Genomic DNA, 19,128 nt, shown 5'->3' on the forward strand with positions numbered 1-19,128 from the left:
GGGCTACGAGATTCTGGTTGTTCCTTCCGTGATGTAGAAATATTTCACAGTAATGTACCCACTATACATGCCTGATGGCAGCGGTGATTAGAAGAATATTCGGTCGCAAGAAGACTGGGTTGCACACGGCCACGTGGCACTACTGAGAGGGAAGACCATCCTGTTCTGCGTATTACTCTGGCGCATTGTAATACATCTCCAGCAGCAGTTTGAGCAGCAGTTGGCACCAAGTAACACAATGAACTCTTACAAATCGGTTACTTTAAAGACGGCTGCGAACCAGATACCCTGTAGCATGCGTTTCACTGATCCCAAACCACCAGCCTCGGTGCCAGTAATGGGCATGTTTTGATTAGGCCAGTTGGGGGCCTACAACCAGCCTTTCTGTGTGTTAACACACTGGACCTGCACCTGGAGTTATGGTCTGTGGTGCTATTTCGTATGACAGCAGGAACATTCTCATGGTTATCCCACACACCTTGTCTGCTTCAATCTGGTGATTCGACGCATTCTACTGCCATTAACGAACAGGATTACAGGGGTAGATTTTCAACAGGATAACGCTCGCTCACTTACCGCTCTTGTAACCCAACATGCTCTATAGAGTGTTGACAAGGCTCTGGGCATTCTCAATCATCAGGTCTGCTTCCAGTAGAGCAGATATGGGACATCATCATACAGTAACTCCAGCATCATTCACCAACAGCATTAACCGTCCCTGTACTGACCAACCAGCTGCATCAGGCATCGAACTCCACTATAAATACTGATATCTGATACTTGAGCAACACAATCCATACATGTTTGCATGCCTGCATTCGACCTTTTGGCAGTGCTCCAGCATTTCGCGTGTCCAGTGGCTTATCTCGCACTTACATTAACTTGCGATCCTGCAATGTTAATCAGTTAAATATGTTACCCTGGCAAATCTATTCCCGACGTTTCACTGTTCTATATTAACAAATTTTCGGTTTTGTGATTCTTTTAAATCCGTGTATTTATAACTGTAAACTATTTTTGTTTAAAGCTGTTCTCGCTTTTAGTCTTCCAAAGCCTATATTTATGTAGGACCTCTTACTAGTCACCACAGACGTCTGATGCCGAAGAAAAAAGGAAGCTTTGGCTCTCTTTCGCCCTGTACATTGTTACTCACATTACTACCATGTTACGCACGATCTGCTCTCCAGGCTGGTTTTCTTAACTCACTCTCAATAAACTTTTCACTCCATTATCGAGTATTGTCCTAATATGTTTCATTTCCTGCTCTTAATAGTTTATTTCCTCATGCTTATGTTTCTCTGGCGCATTTTAGCCAGCTTTCTCCTCTTTTTGTATTAGTCTTTTTATGCAGAAATATTTTTCCCGTTCCATGTCTTGTCTCTTATTCAACAACAATATTTTATTTTCTAATTTTTTTTCAGCTCCTTTTCTACTGATATTCTGCTAATTTCATATCCAGTACGTGTAACGTAATTTACAGACTTTGCCTGAGATCATAGACATTAATTATTTTTGATTATGCTGCATCATCTTACATTGATGAGTTTCTGGTTTATCTACAAAGTATTCTTCGAGGTACTCTCTATCTTTAGTCTTTCCTGTTACACTTACTTCTCGTTGGTTGTCTTCTTATATCAAATGTCTGATGCTATTTGTATACGACAAATTGGGTAAATACCTATCAGGCCCTCAATCTTATAAAATTTCAGCGTACATTCTCTGCAGCTTTCTATATTATCAGACCCATGGATGAAGTTTTGTTGACTGCCTGTGTGCATAAAGCTTTTAGACTGGGAAAAGTATTCTGAGAAGTATTTGCTCAATTTGTGGACCACTCGAGTAAATGATTTGGCCACATCTGTGGCTGACCATAATAGGTAATTAAAGCCCGAAATCCTTGAATCACTGGGAGAGAATAAGTTTTCTTAAGTCCACTGAAACATTACTGATCCCATTGTCATTGTTAAAATACCTGGTAGGGTTCCGTGTTTTCTCCTGAATAGGTACACACTCCTCTATTGCCCAATAACTTGTTGGATTCTGCTCTGATTAATTGTAAAGGCACATTGAATACTCTCAATTGCCACTTTTGGGCCTGTTGAATTCAGGCATCAACTGAACTGTGTCTTGCAACAATATCAGTTCACTATCAGATAGGGTTTCTATTTCACAAAGCGAATGTAAAACATCGGTGACTACCACTATAGATCAATGATTTCAAAGAAGAAAAGTGAAGTGATGACGAATTTACGCTGAAACTTCTGTCACTTCGCCTGTAAAACTCCCTGAGCTACAGAAGGTTTTACAGCTGGCGACATATGGCTACTGTGTCCATCTCCACTCAACCATGCCCACACAATAGGATTGTCCTGATTTTTATTGATCCAAAATGGCCTCCTTCATCACTTGGACACCGACAAGTCCGACTTCCACTTTCGTAGAAGCTCATGTTGCCACGAATGATTTCCAAAAACTGCCAATAGACGTTGTCACATACGTCTCTCGTAGTAGGATAAGCTACGGATCTCAGCTCATTTGACTCCCCCAGCTACGGTGTTACCACACACCCTGTGAGAGAATTTCTCATTATGCCGTTAGGAGAATAATCGTGGAAATGCAAGTGAAGGGTTCTTCCCTACATGGGTAATTCATGAGATAGGAAACCATGTACGTCTACGTCTACGACATTACTCACAATAAAGCGCCTGGCGGAGGGTTCAATGAACCACCACCAAGCTGTGTCTCTACCGTTCCGCTCTTAAACGAGGTGCGGGAACATTGAGTACTTAAATTTTTCTGTGCGAGATCTCTTATTTTATCGTGATGATCATTTCTCCCTATTTAGGTGGGTGCCAACAGAATGTTTTCGCAATCGGAGGAAGGAAACTGGTAGTTGAATTTAATGATAGGATCCCGTCGCAATGAAAATCGCGTTTGTTTTAAAGATTGTCAATCCAATTCTTGTATCATGTCCGTGGCACTATCTCCACTACTTCGCGTAATAAAAAATGAGCTGCGCTTCTTTAAACTTTTTTGGTGTCATCCGTCAGTCCCACCTGATACGGATCCCATATCGCACAGCAGTACTCCAAAATAGGATGGACAAGAGTGGTGTAAGCAGCCTCTTTAGCAGACGTGTTCCACCTTTTAAGTGTTCTGCCAATGATTCGCAGTCTTTCGTTTGCTCTACCCACAACAATATCTACGTGATCGGTCCAGTGTAGGTCATTTGTAATTGTAGTCCCTAAGTATTTAATTGAATTTACAGCCTTCAGGTTCGTGACATGTATCGCGTAATCGAAATTTTGTGGATTTCTTTTAGTGCTCGTGTGAATAACTTCATACTTTTCTTTGTTCAGGGTCAATTGCCACTAATATTGACCAGGAACGATAGAGGGCCTGTAACAATTCCTTGGGGAACGCCGAATATTACATCTGTTTTACTCGATGTGTTTCTGACAGTAAATCACGAATCCAGTCGCGCAACTGAGGCAATATTCAATAAGCAAGCAGTTTAGCTTGGAGACGCTTTTGAGGAAATGTGTCGAAAGGCTTCTGTAAATCTAAAAATATGGAATCATTTTGACATCCCCTGTCGATAGCACTCATGACTTCACAAGTATAAAGACCTAGTTATGTTCCACACGAACGATATTTTTTTAAGCCCTTGATGATAATGTGTCAATAAATCGTTTTCTTCGAGGTAATTCATAATGTTCAGACACAGCATATGTTCCAAAACCCTACTGTAAATCGACGTTAGTGATGTGTTGTTGTGGTCTTGAGTCCTGAGACTGGTTTGATGCAGCTCTCCATGCTACTCTATCCTGTGCAAGCTTTTTCATCTCCCAGTACCTACTGCAACCTACATCCTTCTGAATCTGCTTAGTGTATTCGTCTCTTGGTCTCCCTCTACGATTTTTACCCTCCACGCTGCCCTCCAATACTAAATTGGTGATCCCTTGATGCCTCAGAACATGTCCTACCAACCGATCCCTTCTCCTGGTCAAGTTGTGCCACAAACTTCTCTTCTCCCCAATCCTATTCAATACTTCCTCATTAGTTATGTGATCTACCCATCTAACCTTCAGCATTCTTCTGTAGCACCACATTTCGAAAGCTTCTATTCTCTTCTTGTCCAAACTATTTATCGTCCATGTTTCACTTCCATACATGGCTACACTCCATACGAATACTTTCAGAAATGACTTCCTGACACTTAAATCAATACTGGATGTTAACAAATTTCTCTTCTTCAGAAACGCTTTCCTTGCCAATGCCAGCCTACATTTTATATCCTCTCTACTTCGACCATCATCAGTTATTTTGCTCCCCAAATAGCAAAACTCCTTTACTACTTTAAGTGCCTCATTTCCTAATCTAATTCCCTCAGCATCACCCGACTTAATTAGACTACATTCCATTATCCTTGTTTTGCTTTTGTTGATGTTCATCTTATATCCTCCTTTCAAGACACTGTCCATTCCATTCAACTGCTCTTCCAAGTCCTTTGGTGTCTCTGACAGAATTACAATGTCATCGGCGAACCTCAAAGTTTTTATTTCTTCTCCATGAATTTTAATACCTACTCCGAATTTTTCTTTTGTTTCCTTTACTGCTTGCTCAATATACAGATTGAACAACATCGGGGAGAGGCTACAACCCTGTCTTACTCCCTTCCCAACCACTGCTTCCCTTTCATGTCCCTCGACTCTTATAACTGCCATCTGGTTTCTGTACAAATTGTAAATAGCCTTTCGCTCCCTGTATTTTACCCCTGCCACCTTTAGAATTTGAAAGAGAGTATTCCAGTCAACATTGTCAAAAGCTTCCTCTAAGTCTACAAATGCTAGAAACGTAGGTTTGCCTTTCCTTAATCTTTCTTCTAAGATAAGTCGTAAGGTCAGTATTGCCTCACGTGTTCCAGTGTTTCTACGGAATCCAAACTGATCTTCCCCGAGGTTGGCTTCTACTAGTTTTTCCATTCGTCTGTAAATAATTCGTGTTAGTATTTTGCAGCTGTGACTTATTAAGCTGATAGTTCGGTAATTTTCACATCTGTCAACACCTGCTTTCTTTGGAATTGGAATTATTATATTCTTCTTGAAGTCTGAGGGTATTTCGCCTGTTTCATACATCTTGCTCACCAGATGGTAGAGTTTTGTCAGGACTGGCTCTCCCAAGGCCGTCAGTAGTTCCAATGGAATGTTGTCTACTCCGGGGGCCTTGTTTCGACTCAGGTCCTTCAGTGCTCTGTCAAACTCTTCACGCAATATCGTATCTCCCATTTCATCTTCATCTACATCCTCTTCCATTTCCATAATATTGTCCTCAAGTACATCGCCCTTGTATAGACCCTCTATATACTCCTTCCACCTTTCTGCCTTCCCTTCTTTGCTTAGAACTGGGTTTCCATCTGAGCTCTTGATATTCATACAAGTCGTTCTCTTATCTCCAAAGGTCTCTTTAATTTTCCTGTAGGCGGTATCTATCTTACCCCTAGTGAGATAGGCCTCTACATCCTTACATTTGTCCTCTAGCCATCCCTGCTTAGCCATTTTGCACTTCCTGTCGATCTCATTTTTGAGACGTTTGTATTCCTTTTTGCCTGTTTCACTTACTGCATTTTTATATTTTCTCCTTTCATCAATTAAATTCAGTATTTCTTCTGTTACCCAAGGATTTCTACTAGCCCTCGTCTTTTTACCTACTTGATCCTCTGCTGCCTTCACTACTTCATCCCTCAAAGCTACCCATTCTTCTTCTACTGTATTTATTTCCCCCATTCCTGTCAATTGCTCCCTTATGCTCTCCCTGAATCTCTGTACAACCTCTGGTTCTTTTAGTTTATCCAGGTCCCATCTCCTTAAATTCCCACCTTTTTGCAGTTTCTTCAGTTTTAATCTACAGGTCATAACCAATAGATTGTGGTCAGAGTCCACATCTGCCCCTGGAAATGTCTTACAATTTAAAACCTGGTTCCTAAATCTCTGTCTTACCATTATATAATCTATCTGATACCTTTTAGTATCTCCAGGGTTCTTCCATGTATACAACCTTCTTTCATGATTCTTAAACCAAGTGTTAGTTATGATTATGTTGTGCTCTGTGCAAAATTCTACAAGGCGGCTTCCTCTTTCATTTCTGTCCCCCAATCCATATTCACCTACTATGTTTCCTTCTCTCCCTTTTCCTACACTCGAATTCCAGTCACCCATGACTATTAAATTTTCGTCTCCCTTCACAATCTGAATAATTTCTTTTATTTCATCATACATTCCTTCAATTTCTTCGTCATCTGCAGAGCTAGTTGGCATATAAACTTGTACTACTGTAGTAGGTGTGGGCTTCGTATCTATCTTGGCCACAATAATGCGTTCACTATGCTGTTTGTAGTAGCTTACCCGCATTCCTATTTTCCTATTCATTATTAAACCTACTCCTGCATTACCCCTATTTGATTTTGTGTTTATAACCCTGTAGTCACCTGACCAGAAGTCTTATTCCTCCTGCCACCGAACTTCACTAATCCCCACTATATCTAACTTCAACCTATCCATTTCCCTTTTTAAATTTTCTAACCTACCTGCCCGATTAAGGGATCTGACATTCCACGCTCCGATCCGTAGAACGCCAGCGTTAGTGATATGAGCCAGTAATTCAGCGTATTACTCGTATTTCCCCTTTTGGGTATTGGTGTGACAAGAAAAATTTTCCAGTCTTTAGGTGCGGATCTTTCTGTGAGCGAGCTGATGTATGTAATTGCTAAATATGAAACTTTTGTGACAGCATATTCTGATAGGAATCTGACAGATATACAATCTGGATTGGAGGCCCTGCCTTTATTAAGTGATTTAAGCTACTTTGCTACACCGAGGATATCTGCTTCTATGTGTCTCACTTTGAAGTTATTCTTGATAGGAATTCAGGAATATTCATTTCTTCTTGTGACTACGTAGGCTTTCCCGGCGTAATAAGTCTTGAAAGTCTTTTCGGGTTTGCTGCCGGATCCTAAAATCAACTTGACTCGATATTTCGGCGATCCAGCTGGTCGCCATCTTTAGGAAAACACTGCTTCTGCTGATGAGTCCCGCTGAGAACTGTTCTCAGCGGGACTCATCAGCAGAAGCAGCATTTCCTGAAGATGGCGAACAGTTGGATCGCCGAAATATCGAGTCAAGTTGATTTTAGGATCCGGCAGCAAACCCGAAAAGACTTTCAAGATTTATTTCTTCTTATTTGGTCAAGACGTTTCGGAAAACTATGAACAATAACTGCTTTTGTGGCACTGTCACCAGTGACTTCACCATTGTTATCACTCAGTGAAGGTTATTGACTGCTTCTTTCCACTAGTGTGCTTAATGTATTACCAGAATATCTTAGGGCTTTCTGCGAGGTTACTAGGCAGAGATTTCGCTGAAAACTGAAATTGCTCCCAACACACCAGCAAAGTCGTTATTTTTGGGGAAATATTTAGTGTTATCTTACGCAAGTCAGCTGTGTTAGGAACTGAAAACGAGTCATGCAACAAACCTGTAGAAGGGTGTATAGATCCCCTTATATCCTTGCCTCGTCGAACGCCACAATTAATGAAAGGAAGAACTTTATACTAGACCTACAACTTCTGCTTCGTCAAAAACGTAAAATAGCGACATTCGATTTCTTGACTTTATCACTTGGCTAATTGCCCAACATGTCTCTCTGTGATTGTGGACAGTCTACACGTAAAGTGACTGAACTCACCGCAGGAGAGAGATGGCGACGTCATCAGGCTGCGGAGTCGTCTGGGGAGAGGTGGGGGGCACAGCTGTGGCTGGGCTCCGGCCGTCGTCGGTGTGGCCACTGTGCGGCTGCGAGGAGGGGCCGGTCCTGCTCTCCCCAGCGCTTGGCGTGCTGCACAGGAGGAACACTGCCTCAGAAAGGGTTTTCACATCGAATCCAGTGGTCAGATTACCACAGACTGTACATCTGAGGTACTGTCCACACACAGATAATAGAACACACACTGCCAACGACAGTAGTGGCCCACGTAAGACGAATGACAGCATTCAGGTAATCATACTTCTTCCTTCTCCTCATTTTCTCATACCTGTAGCCTAGCATATTACACAGTATTTGGTACAAAATAAATATAAGATGCGTACAAAGCTCAACAACTGTGCTTACAACACCCATTGGTCAACATAATTTCAATATACAACAGCATAAATCACTAAGAAATTTGAATGACAGTAACCCTTAAATGCACTTAATGTGGTACTACCGTCATGAGATGGTGTTTGTAGCTCGTATGTTAAGGGGGGTTGGACGTCAAACGGACCGACTTGGAGCAGAAGAGGCACCAGAAGATACTAAATTCTACTGTCTATATTTTTACAAATGAATTCATAGAATTTTTGTCTGCATGACCAGGATTCACAATCATAGCAGTGGAAGTTCAAAAACATAGGTAAATAAATTATTTTTACATGTAAAATTTTATAATTTTTTCACTTACTATTGGTTGCATTTTTTGCTATAGGTACACTTTTCTTCATAAGTAAGAGAGATTCTTCGATGAACTTTGCAGTATACAATCCATACATAAAGGTATATGAAATTCTAGAATTTATTTCAATTTCAAGAAAATGAATGACCTGTTACATTTTAAACTTCATGTTTAGAAAAAACTCAAATTTTATAATTAATTATGTCAAACTTTACGACAGTTTTTAATAGAGATGGAAAATTCTAGAGTTTTGCATTAAGGAGTTTGTGTTTAATAAGGATACCACGTTGGAAAAGGAATGGCATATTTATTTTGGGTGTTACATGTACCTGAGAACAAAGATTTGTGTTTTGCAGAAAATGGCCATTAAAGCTTCTGGCTGCATTTGGCATCTTTTAGAACTGTCCAGCACCATAAAGAGGTTTTTTTTCCAGTTTGTAAATCAGTTTTCGTCTTTTCCACACTCCTATGATTCACTCATTCCGAATTTATCACTTCCAAAAATGATTTATGTTCTTTCACTACACGTTCTGTGTTTATTGCATATAAAGCTTTGATGCAGTTCACTTTGCCCTTGATTCCCATTTTCTCTAAAATACATATCCGGCTTTACACACTATCATAAAAAAAGGAAACTGCATCATAAACACCAACAGCAAGTACATCTCTTCCACACAAAAATTGGTTTTTGGCAATCTTTTCCATGCACATTCATTAAAGCTTTCATTGGGGTTTGGGTGCCGCCATCAACACGTTTCTTCTATGTCAATAGTCTTTTGTTACACGTATGACCATCTCTGGCGCAAATATAAACATTCGAATTTTACACAGCGAAATACACGTATGTATGACAGCAGACGTCTGTGGTAAGGGGTGTAGCGCTTACTCTGGGTACACACAAGACCAGATAGCGTGCCTTATAATCACTGAAATATATATGTTTTATACATCAAACTTTTCAGAAAGATTACAAAACAGACATATTTTCGAAAACTCGATTTTTTTTTAAATTTTTGACTCCCTACCCGCTTAGGAGACAGGAATCCGACTATAGGGGGAAGAAATAGGAGATAGGTATCTAAAAATCTCTTTGGGTTCTTTCGTCGCTGTGGTCTGTCAGAATGATGCGAAAATAAACCCAGAACACGAAGAAATGGGATATAAATCAAGAAGGGGATGAATTATGCCAGTGATATGATGTTGTGCAACATTACTGATGGCCCAAAACAACACAGGGACCGCAACGCTCTCGTAACGCGATAGCACATGGGGAATGGCTCCATTTCCGCCCTGGGGCCACGATGACGACAGCCTAAAGGCCGGTTCCCACTACAGCGCGGCAGCGCGGCGTGCGGCAACGGCAGCGGCAAGCGTTTTCCGCGTTGACGCGGCGGCTCGCGGAATTGGCGTTCCCACCTGGAAGCGGCAGACGCTAGCGGTAGCCAATGACGGACAGCCACTGAGGTACGGGCTGGGACCCACCGAAACGACCGGTGTGTTTGAATAACGATATCTTACACCTACATGAAGGAAAGACGAAGTTGGGTGAAGACATACCAATTTTTCATTTTCTGTACAATGTACTCTTTCACATATTTCATTATTCATGTTTTCTCATTTCAACATAAACAGATGTCATGACTACCGTTCATGATTGTTCACTATCCCCTAACATATTGAAACAATGTACGATAAAAGAGATTATTCAGATAGTTAAGCAAGACAAAAATTTAAAATGTGATACGGTAGCAGGTACAGGAAAGCACTAAAAACACAGAGGCTTGGGGGAAGGGATGAAAGTGGAAGCCACCTGAGAGAATTTAGCACAGAGCATAATGTAATCATCGCCAGCACCTTGCTTAAGAATCATGAAAGAATAATACATACTTGGAACAAAGTTTTCGAAACCAGATTTTAAATTATAAGATATTTCCTGGTGCAGACGCAAACCTACAATAATTTATTGGTTACGAGCTGTGGTTTACAACTAAAGAGACAGTAAACGGTAGCAAATTAAGGAAATGGAACTTGAATAAGTCAAGACCCACAGTTTATCGATAATCTTAAAGTTACCGTAATGCAACAACTGACTGAAACAGAGAAAGGAATCAGCTAGAATACGAATGGATATCTTTGAGAGAAAAAAGTGGTGAATGCAGCAGAGTATGTGAACGGGAAGAAGGTACAGTAGAAATCGTTAGATAAAACGTGATATATTAAATTTGACACGAGGGAAATATATAAAAATGCAGCAAATAAAGTAGGCCATGGGAAATAGAAATGTCTAAACATGACGTTGACAGAAAGTCCAAAATTGCAACGCGATTTTGCACTTGGAAAACAGGGGAATGAAAATGAGGAAGAACAAAGAAAACTTTGCTCAAAGGAGAAGCAACTGCCAAGGACTCATCTGGCAAGCCAGAAATAAGCAAATAAGAGAAGGCTAGAAAGTGGAAAGAATATGTAGAGAGGAGAGGGGGAGGGATTGTACAAACTAACATAAGCACAATGTTAGATTCCTGTGAAATGTCTGAACACGCAAGGCAATACTGATCCTACCACTTAGTTAAGTAGACACACTGAAGAACTGCGAAACTGTGTTTATAGCATTTGCATGTTTAGAGAAAGATTTTGACAATCTTAATTAAAACATTCTTTGAAGCTCTAAAACATAGGGCCACAAGATTATCTACAACTTGTACAGAAACGAAACTGCATTTCTAAGACTTTAATGACTTGCAAGGGAAGCAGTAATTGAGAAGGCAGAAGTAGAGAGGATATAAAATGAAGACTGTGAATAGCAACAAAAGCGTTCTGAAAAAGAAACTTTGTTCACATCGAATATAAATTCTAATGATTGGGTACAATTTTACAAAGGTATTTGTGTGGAGTGCAGCCTTGTATGTAAGTGAAACGTGGGCTATGAACAGTTCTGTCAAGAAGACAATGGACGCTTTCAAAATGTGGTGATCAATAAGAATGCTGAAGATTAGATATGAGGATCGTGTAACTAAAGAAGAGGAACGGAATTAGAGCAGGAAGAGGAAGAGGAAATTACGGCACAACTTTGACTACAAGAGGGGTACGTTGACAGGACATATCATGAGGCGTCAAAGAGTGAGGACAAAGGGGTTGGGTGATAGTATTCTGATAATAATCATCTGTTGAAATGCTATTCTGCTGTTTTATCGATTAATGTAAGCAGTGAATTTACTATTCCATGCACTTCTCTACGAAACATTTAAACCAGAACAGAAATCAGCTGAACACCAAATCTTTCAACCACTGTCAGACAACTACTGCATTCTCTTTCAACTTTCAATAACTATCACTGGCTAGCCACACACACATAAAGATATAAGGAGGACAGAAATAAACAAACATTAGTTTTCAGCATATAATTCTTTAGATTGGCAACATGCACATAAACAAACCAAACTGGAAGGGACATGAGGTGAACACACTGTAGTTATGACTTCAAATCAGTGTTTTCGGTAAAATGTCTACAGCAAGTGACAGAAGAAAAAAGAGCGAACATGAAAATGTGCTTATGTTCCATAATCTAAGTTTTAGTTCAACCTCCAGCATGTGACCAGGTCAGGGGAAACGTAGATGTCCGCCAAAACCTCGATTCACTGTAAGTAATCAGTTGTTGTTGTTGTGGTCTTCAGTCCTGATACTGGTTTGATGCAGCTCTCCATGCTACTCCATCCTGTGCAAGCTTCTTCATCTCTCAGTACCTACTGCAGCCTACATCCTTCTGAATCTGCTTAGTGTATTTATCTGTTGGTCTCCCTCTACGAGTTTTACCCTCCACGCTGCCCTCCAATACTAAATTGGTGATCCCTCGATGTCTCAGAACATGTCCTACCAACCGATCCCTTCTTCTAGTCAAGTTGTCCCACAAACTTCTCTTCTCCCCAATTCTATTCAATATCTCCTCATTAGTTATGTGATCTACCCATCTAATCTTCAGCATTCTTCTGTAGCACCACATTTCGAAAGCTTCTATTCTCTTCTTGTCTAAACTATTTATCGTCCAAGTTTCACTTCCATACATGGCTACACTCCATACAAGTACTTTCAGAAACGACTTCCTGACATTTAAATCTATACTCGATGTTAACAAATTTTTCTTCTTTAGAAACGGTTTCCTTGCCATTGCCAGTCTACTTTTATATCCTCTCTACTTCGACCATCGTCAGTTATTTTGCTCCCCAAATAGCAAAACTCCTTTACTACCTTAAGTGTCTCATTTCCTAATCTAATTCCATCAGCATCACCCGACTTAATTCGACTACATTCCATTATCCTCGATTTGCTTTTGTTGATGTTCATCTTATATCCTCCTTTCAAGACACTGTCCATTCCGTTCAGAGTAATCAGTTATTCACGTAAAAATAGATGTGAACTGTTTTATAATCTGCAAGTATCACATATCAAAACAAAACTGAATCATTCTAGATTCCACCGAAGATGCCTTAAAGTAAAAGGCGAAACGCGTCTTGAACCAATAAAGTACATTGGATAAAGAAAAAAACGTTTGTTACGTCCAAAGGAAATAATCAATAGCTGTAGGTAATTAGCAAATTACATCTTATGACATACCAGCAAATTAGTCTCGGTTTAACTTCTCATTACACATGCTATTAAATGCTGTTTAAAAAAATTAATCTATCCCTTCCGAAAAAACTGTAGTTTCTTTCATATCTTGGTAGTTAAACAGATTTTGGATATTTATCATGCGACGAAATACATGAGTTTTTACAAGTTATCGTTTGCAAAAAAACACGTTTCGATTTCTTGAACCGTTTGCGAAATTTGCAGTTGATACAACCACATGGTTTACGACGAGAAGGACGAAGTATCGGTCGCGTCGCGAGCGACCCGCGCGCGGTCACCGCACAGCCCGTCCGCCGACATATCATCCAATATCTCGAGAACGGTGATAGCTATCGTTCTGCTCTCAGCTTTGAAAACAATTTCGATATGTTGACTAAATTTCATACGCAATAATGTATTACCTAAAATGAACTGTACGCAAAGTCCACGCAATGCGTGTTTACCTCTGCACACTCATTCAAATTTCGTGTAAAGGTTTACGTAAATGCGATACAGCAAGTAACTACGACGAATAACGAAAAGAAATTCGGTCCTTTATCGAGAGAAGATATCAGGCTGTAACATGCCCAAGAATCAAATTTTTCTACCGAATAGTTTCCTTGGAATCGGATGATAAGTATTTCATAGCTGCCGCCGCGTCCGCGCCAGCGGTTCGGCGAAAGTTCGTGTGGCCCGGGGGTCCGTACCTGACGTCACGCTCAGCGCGTTCTATGATTGGCGGCGCGCACCTGGAGCGCGGCACGCGGCAGCGGAAGCGGTTCGACATGGTCAAACCGCGACGCAGAGCCTGCCGCGCCTTGCCGCTAACGCCATTTCCATGGCAACCACGCCGCTGACGCGCGGTTTTGACGCGCGGCAGCCCTAGTGGGAACCGGCCTTAAGTCGCCAGCCACCCCAGGCATCGCGTCGCCCCCTGGGTAAACGGCAGACAGCAAGGGGGCTGCATCGGGGGTCACCACTGGGTGAGGCGAATGCCGCGCCGAAAACTGGGGTCGACCTCCATGTCTGTGTACAGCGAGAGAAACTCGACAGCGCCGAACTGCTCCTTTGCCAAGAAGACTACCGTCACAAGGGACGTCATTTCCGTCTCGCCGCTCGCTACTCGCTATCAAAGACAACTGAGGCGTAAGGTATTTATGGTATAATGAAAAAGTTGATCTATGAATACTAGAAGTACACATATAACATGTAGGGATTAATTCTTGTCACTTTACTGTTCCATCAAGTTGTTAGACCTCCATGAGCCTTAAAAAAGAGTGCTCGTACGCCATTGCTGAGTAATGGCTCCTCTGCGAGTTTTTTCTGTATGTTGGTATTTTAATGCCTCACAAGGAGGTGACAAAATAGCCAAATACAGTATGTCTACAAGGCACAATGTCGTTGATAAATGTTGCATAATATGAAACGAATGAGGTACGATAGAAGACAGTTACCGAATTTTCAGATGTTTAAGTGAATTTCGCCCACTTATGGTGAATAGAAAGAAACGCTTGTTGCTTACTTTGATGTTCCTTGCATAAAATTGCACGATAGATCGTCATGTGGTCGAATGAGTCATTTTAGGTGAAAATTGCCAGTTAATTTATACATCTATTTCTACTCTTAACATCACCATACAATTACTATTCTTTTCCCCCAAAATGGTAACAAGAAATACAGATTGAGTTATCAGTTCCCATCCATAACTTTTTACATATTACAAACATAGAAAGTCTTCTACAGAGTAGAAGGAGTTCTCAAGCAGAAACTTTTTCAGTTTATTTCCAAATTTTACCATACTGTCTGTTAGACATTTTATATCACAGGGTAAGTGGTCAAAATTTTTTGTTCAAACCTTAATGGCAACCTAAAGAAAACCTTAATGTTCAGTAATGAATGTAATTTTTTCTTCTATTATTGTGATCATGTACTTCATGGTTCCTTTTGAACTGTAGTAGATTGTTTACAACAAGTTTCATGAGGGAATAAATATACTGTGAAGCGGTAGTCAGTAGGCCCAACTCCTTAATCAGATGGCTACAAGACGATCGTGCGTGAGCGCCACATATTATTGTTACAACTCGTTTTTGGGCAATGAAGACCTTCTTTCTTAAAGACGAATCACCCCAGAACATTATTCCATATGACATTGCTGAATGAAAAGAAGCAAAATATGTCAACTTACTGATTTATCTCTTTTCAAAATTTGCTATGATTCTAAGTAAAAATGTAGCGAAACAAAGTTTTTTTAGCAGTTCCCAAATTTATGTTTTTCCAATTAAAATTCTCATCAATATGGACACCTAAGAATTTTAAAAGTTTCCACCTTATGTATTACTTCACCACCATGTGTTACACTTATCACAGATGCAGTACCCCCAGAGGTGCAGAACTGTATATAATGTGTCTTTGTGAAATTCAGGGTGAGACAATTTGCAGAAAACCAAACAATGATACTTTTGAGAACTTTGTTTACATTTCTTCCAGTTCTGTATGAGTACTGAGAGTGATAACAATACTGTTCTCATCTGCAAAAAGAACTAATTCTGCTTGCTGTGCATTAGATGGTAGATCATTAACATATATGAGAAACAGTAGTAGACCTAAGATTGAGCCTTGGGAAACCCCATATGTGACTTCAACCCAGTCAGAATTATGTCCCTGAATTCTGTTGGTTGAGTTACTACTAAATACAGCTTTTTGAAACCTTTTGGTTAGATGTGATAAGATGCATTGGTTGACTACACCATCAACCCTACAAAATTTATCTAGCAGTATATTATTATTTACACCATCAAATGCCTTGGATAGGTCACGGAAAATACCCACCGGTGCTGTTTTGTTATTTAATGCTTGTACTATCTGGTGTGTGAACATTTAAATGACATTCTCAGTAGAGCACCCCTTCTGAAAGGCAAACTGTGATTTGGTGACAATATTATTGTTGCCAAGATGTGATAATCTTCTACAATACATCGCCTTCTCAAAAATGTAGGTAAATGATAGAAGCTGTGAAACAGGTCGGTAGTTGCTGATGTCTCTCTTATCTGTGAAATAAAAGGTGTCACATTCAAATTCAAAACTGAACGCTATTCAGTCTGTGAATCCAAAGAAGAGTGAAGACACCGATTGAAACAAGTGTACTGTTACAAGTCACTGTTTCAGAATTAATAATGCGATGTGTGACAGATAAATTGAAGCATATCGAAAAAACGGTGAGATGTCATTCTGGCTTCTTACACAAACGCACCATCAGCTGCAGTGTAACTGATCAGGGTCTCAAATCTCCATGACAGGTAGACCAGACACCACAGCACGTTTATATAATGCCCATGAACAGTGTCAGATGTTGTGTGATACTTGTGAAGGATACAGAGACACTTTCTACGCATGTGTTACCTGCAACTGACATAATTTGGAAGCTGCTCCACTCTTGATCTCCAGTTGCGTGGCTGGTATAATTGTGCAGCAATAAGATTTTGGGGCATTTAGATGTTACAGTTGAGTTGCACATGACCACGAGGGCAGGCATTATCGTTGTCAAGGTTACAGTCTATCACGTCTGGTCAAGACAAGGGAAGAATGCCATATTGCATACTGGGCTCACAGTGATCCCTTTACAACTGTGCCTACCATCTGAGACCAAATAATGGTCTTTTATCAGCAATGTGTTATCCTGCACCATGGTTCAGAGATTCATTTATTGGTTTATTTATATATTTATGTCATTTTTGCAATACCCTGTTGGGTGGAACAGCGATCATTGCAATTTATAAATAACAGACTCATTAGCCAGAACATTATGATCACCTGCCTATCATCGATTAAATGTGTACTGGCAATAGCAGCGTCACTTCATGAGGAATGACTGCTAGTCAGACGCATGCACAGTCGATGTAGGATCAGCAAATGTGCTGTCCATCTGTAGATGGGGAAGGTATGCTGTATGTCCCAGTTTGAAGGAGGGAATTTTATGATGACCTGAACGCTTATCACGAGCATTTCAGAATGCATGATTTGTTGAGTGTTCGAGGAGCGCTGTGGTGATTGCCTTCGACATATGGCGAAACCAAGGTGAAACTATGTCCAGACGTCATGGGGTTGGGTGGCCATCCCTCATTACATTCTCGAATGTTGTAGGCCGGGCAGACTGGTAGAACGCGACAGACGGTGCAGGCTACAAGTGTGTCTGAACACACAGTGCCCTCAAGACTCCTAACAGTGTGCCTCTGCAGCTGACAACCCATACATTTGTTAATGTTAACATCATGACATCAGCAACTATGACTAAAATGGGCACATTAGCAGCTCCTGGACACCTATGCTGTGGGACCGAGAGAAACTGGCGCTTTTTCCAATGTGCTCTAGGGAAATTCACCTTGACATACATAGGTCCAGTAGAGATTGTTCTAGGCACCATGATGGCCAACAAGTAATATACACTTGTTTCAGACCACATACTCCTCTTCATGAGGATCATGTTTCCCGATGGCAGTGGCGTTTTTCAACCAGGTAATGCACCATATCACAAGGAATGGAAGTGATGGAGTATTTCGAGGAACAGAGTGGCGAGTTTCAATTAATGTGCTGGTCCCACAACTCACCAGATGGGAATGCGATCGAACACATCTGGGATGTGCCTCGACGTGGCGTAACAGCTCATTCCCCTCGTGAGGAATTATTGGGAATTAGGTGCCTTGTGTGGGCAGTGTGGCGCCAATTCCCTTCCAGATCATGATGCGTCACTGCTGCTATCCGTTGCAAAGGTGGACATATCAGGTATTACATAGGTGATTATAATGTTCTGGCCGATGAGTGTTTATGTTTTAGTCCTTAGTAGCAGTTTTCATTTAGTCTACTGGTTACTGGTTTTGGTATACAGTACCACCTCAGGACATCATCTGCCATGCTCTCGGGAAACTACTAGGTACCTCAAATATGTCAAGCTTGTAATAACTCTTATTTCTTTCTTATTTTGAACATTATAATATGGTATGTCTACAATATAAGATTTTCACTATCCTTATTTCTGTCTACTAGTATGCTCCAACATTCATATGGATATCGATGTGGTGCTCTACATAGTGGCATTCGTTATTTCAAATCATCTTGCCTAATTTTGCTATTTCATTTTACATATTGCTATTAACACCACAATGAGAACTGATACTGTAATTGCAGTAATAAACAATATAACTCTTACAACTATTGAAAGCCTCTATTAATACTGCATCACCATGAATTTTCTCTAGAATCTACAACTACTACTGTTACTACTATGTTACTACTGACATTTGTTACTAATATTAACACTAATACAAATACTTATACTGCAGTTACAAAAGATAACATTATATTTTCTGCCTCAGATAGAAAGGTTACTAGCTTACTGCCTTGTATAGCTTTGCTCTTTCCATGTACCGTAATCTAAGGTGGACACACATACACACGCAATTTATTAGAAGGTGGGGTCAAATAAAAGCAGCCAGAGATTAGAGTTCTATAGTACAAAGCAATACAACAAAGTAAATGCAGCACTAAGATGACTATATCAGCTGTTGAAAATGACCACCATTCATCTCTTGATGCTTTTGGGCCCTGGTCGGTAGGATGCTGAAGGCGGATCGAAGGTTGGATGCTTGAATTGCTGCAGTCTCATCTGGAGTGTTCTGCTGCAGTTCTTGATGACTGTGAGGGTTGTTGTGATTGTCTCTGCTCTTGAGGGCTCTCGTGCAGTGTAATAACACACTGACAGATCAGGTGACAAAGGTGGCCAGGTAGGGCCCCAACCAGGCTGACCTAGGCTAACATCTGTGAATCATGAAATTGTGTATCTGTGATCAAAGGTTCGGCTTGCTGTATGACCAGTTGCTCCATCTTCTTGGAAGTAACTCCATTAAAGCTTCCACAAATAGCTCCAAAATGTTGGCAATGTGATAGGCCAAAGTCAACAGCTGATTGAAGAAGGTGAAACCAGTAATGCTGCGTGCAGACATTGCACACCAAAATCCAACCTTATGATCGTGCAAAGGTGTTTC

The 19,128-nt window shown here is 40.6% G+C and overlaps 1 protein-coding gene across 1 annotated transcript in view; it reads right to left on the minus strand.

Annotated features, from left to right (window-relative positions):
- The window catches only part of LOC126442772 (ankyrin-3-like), a 109,949-nt gene that overhangs the window by 6,615 nt on the left and 84,206 nt on the right, over positions 1-19,128 (minus strand). The window contains exon 4 of the mRNA XM_050090802.1: positions 7,744-7,893. Within this exon, the coding sequence (XP_049946759.1) occupies positions 7,744-7,893 (150 nt within the window). The remainder of the gene's footprint in view (positions 1-7,743; positions 7,894-19,128) is intronic.

The sequence above is a fragment of the Schistocerca serialis genome, unplaced genomic scaffold (assembly GCF_023864345.2).
Source record: "Schistocerca serialis cubense isolate TAMUIC-IGC-003099 unplaced genomic scaffold, iqSchSeri2.2 HiC_scaffold_1406, whole genome shotgun sequence".
In the NCBI taxonomy this organism is placed as follows: Eukaryota; Metazoa; Arthropoda; class Insecta; order Orthoptera; family Acrididae; genus Schistocerca; species Schistocerca serialis.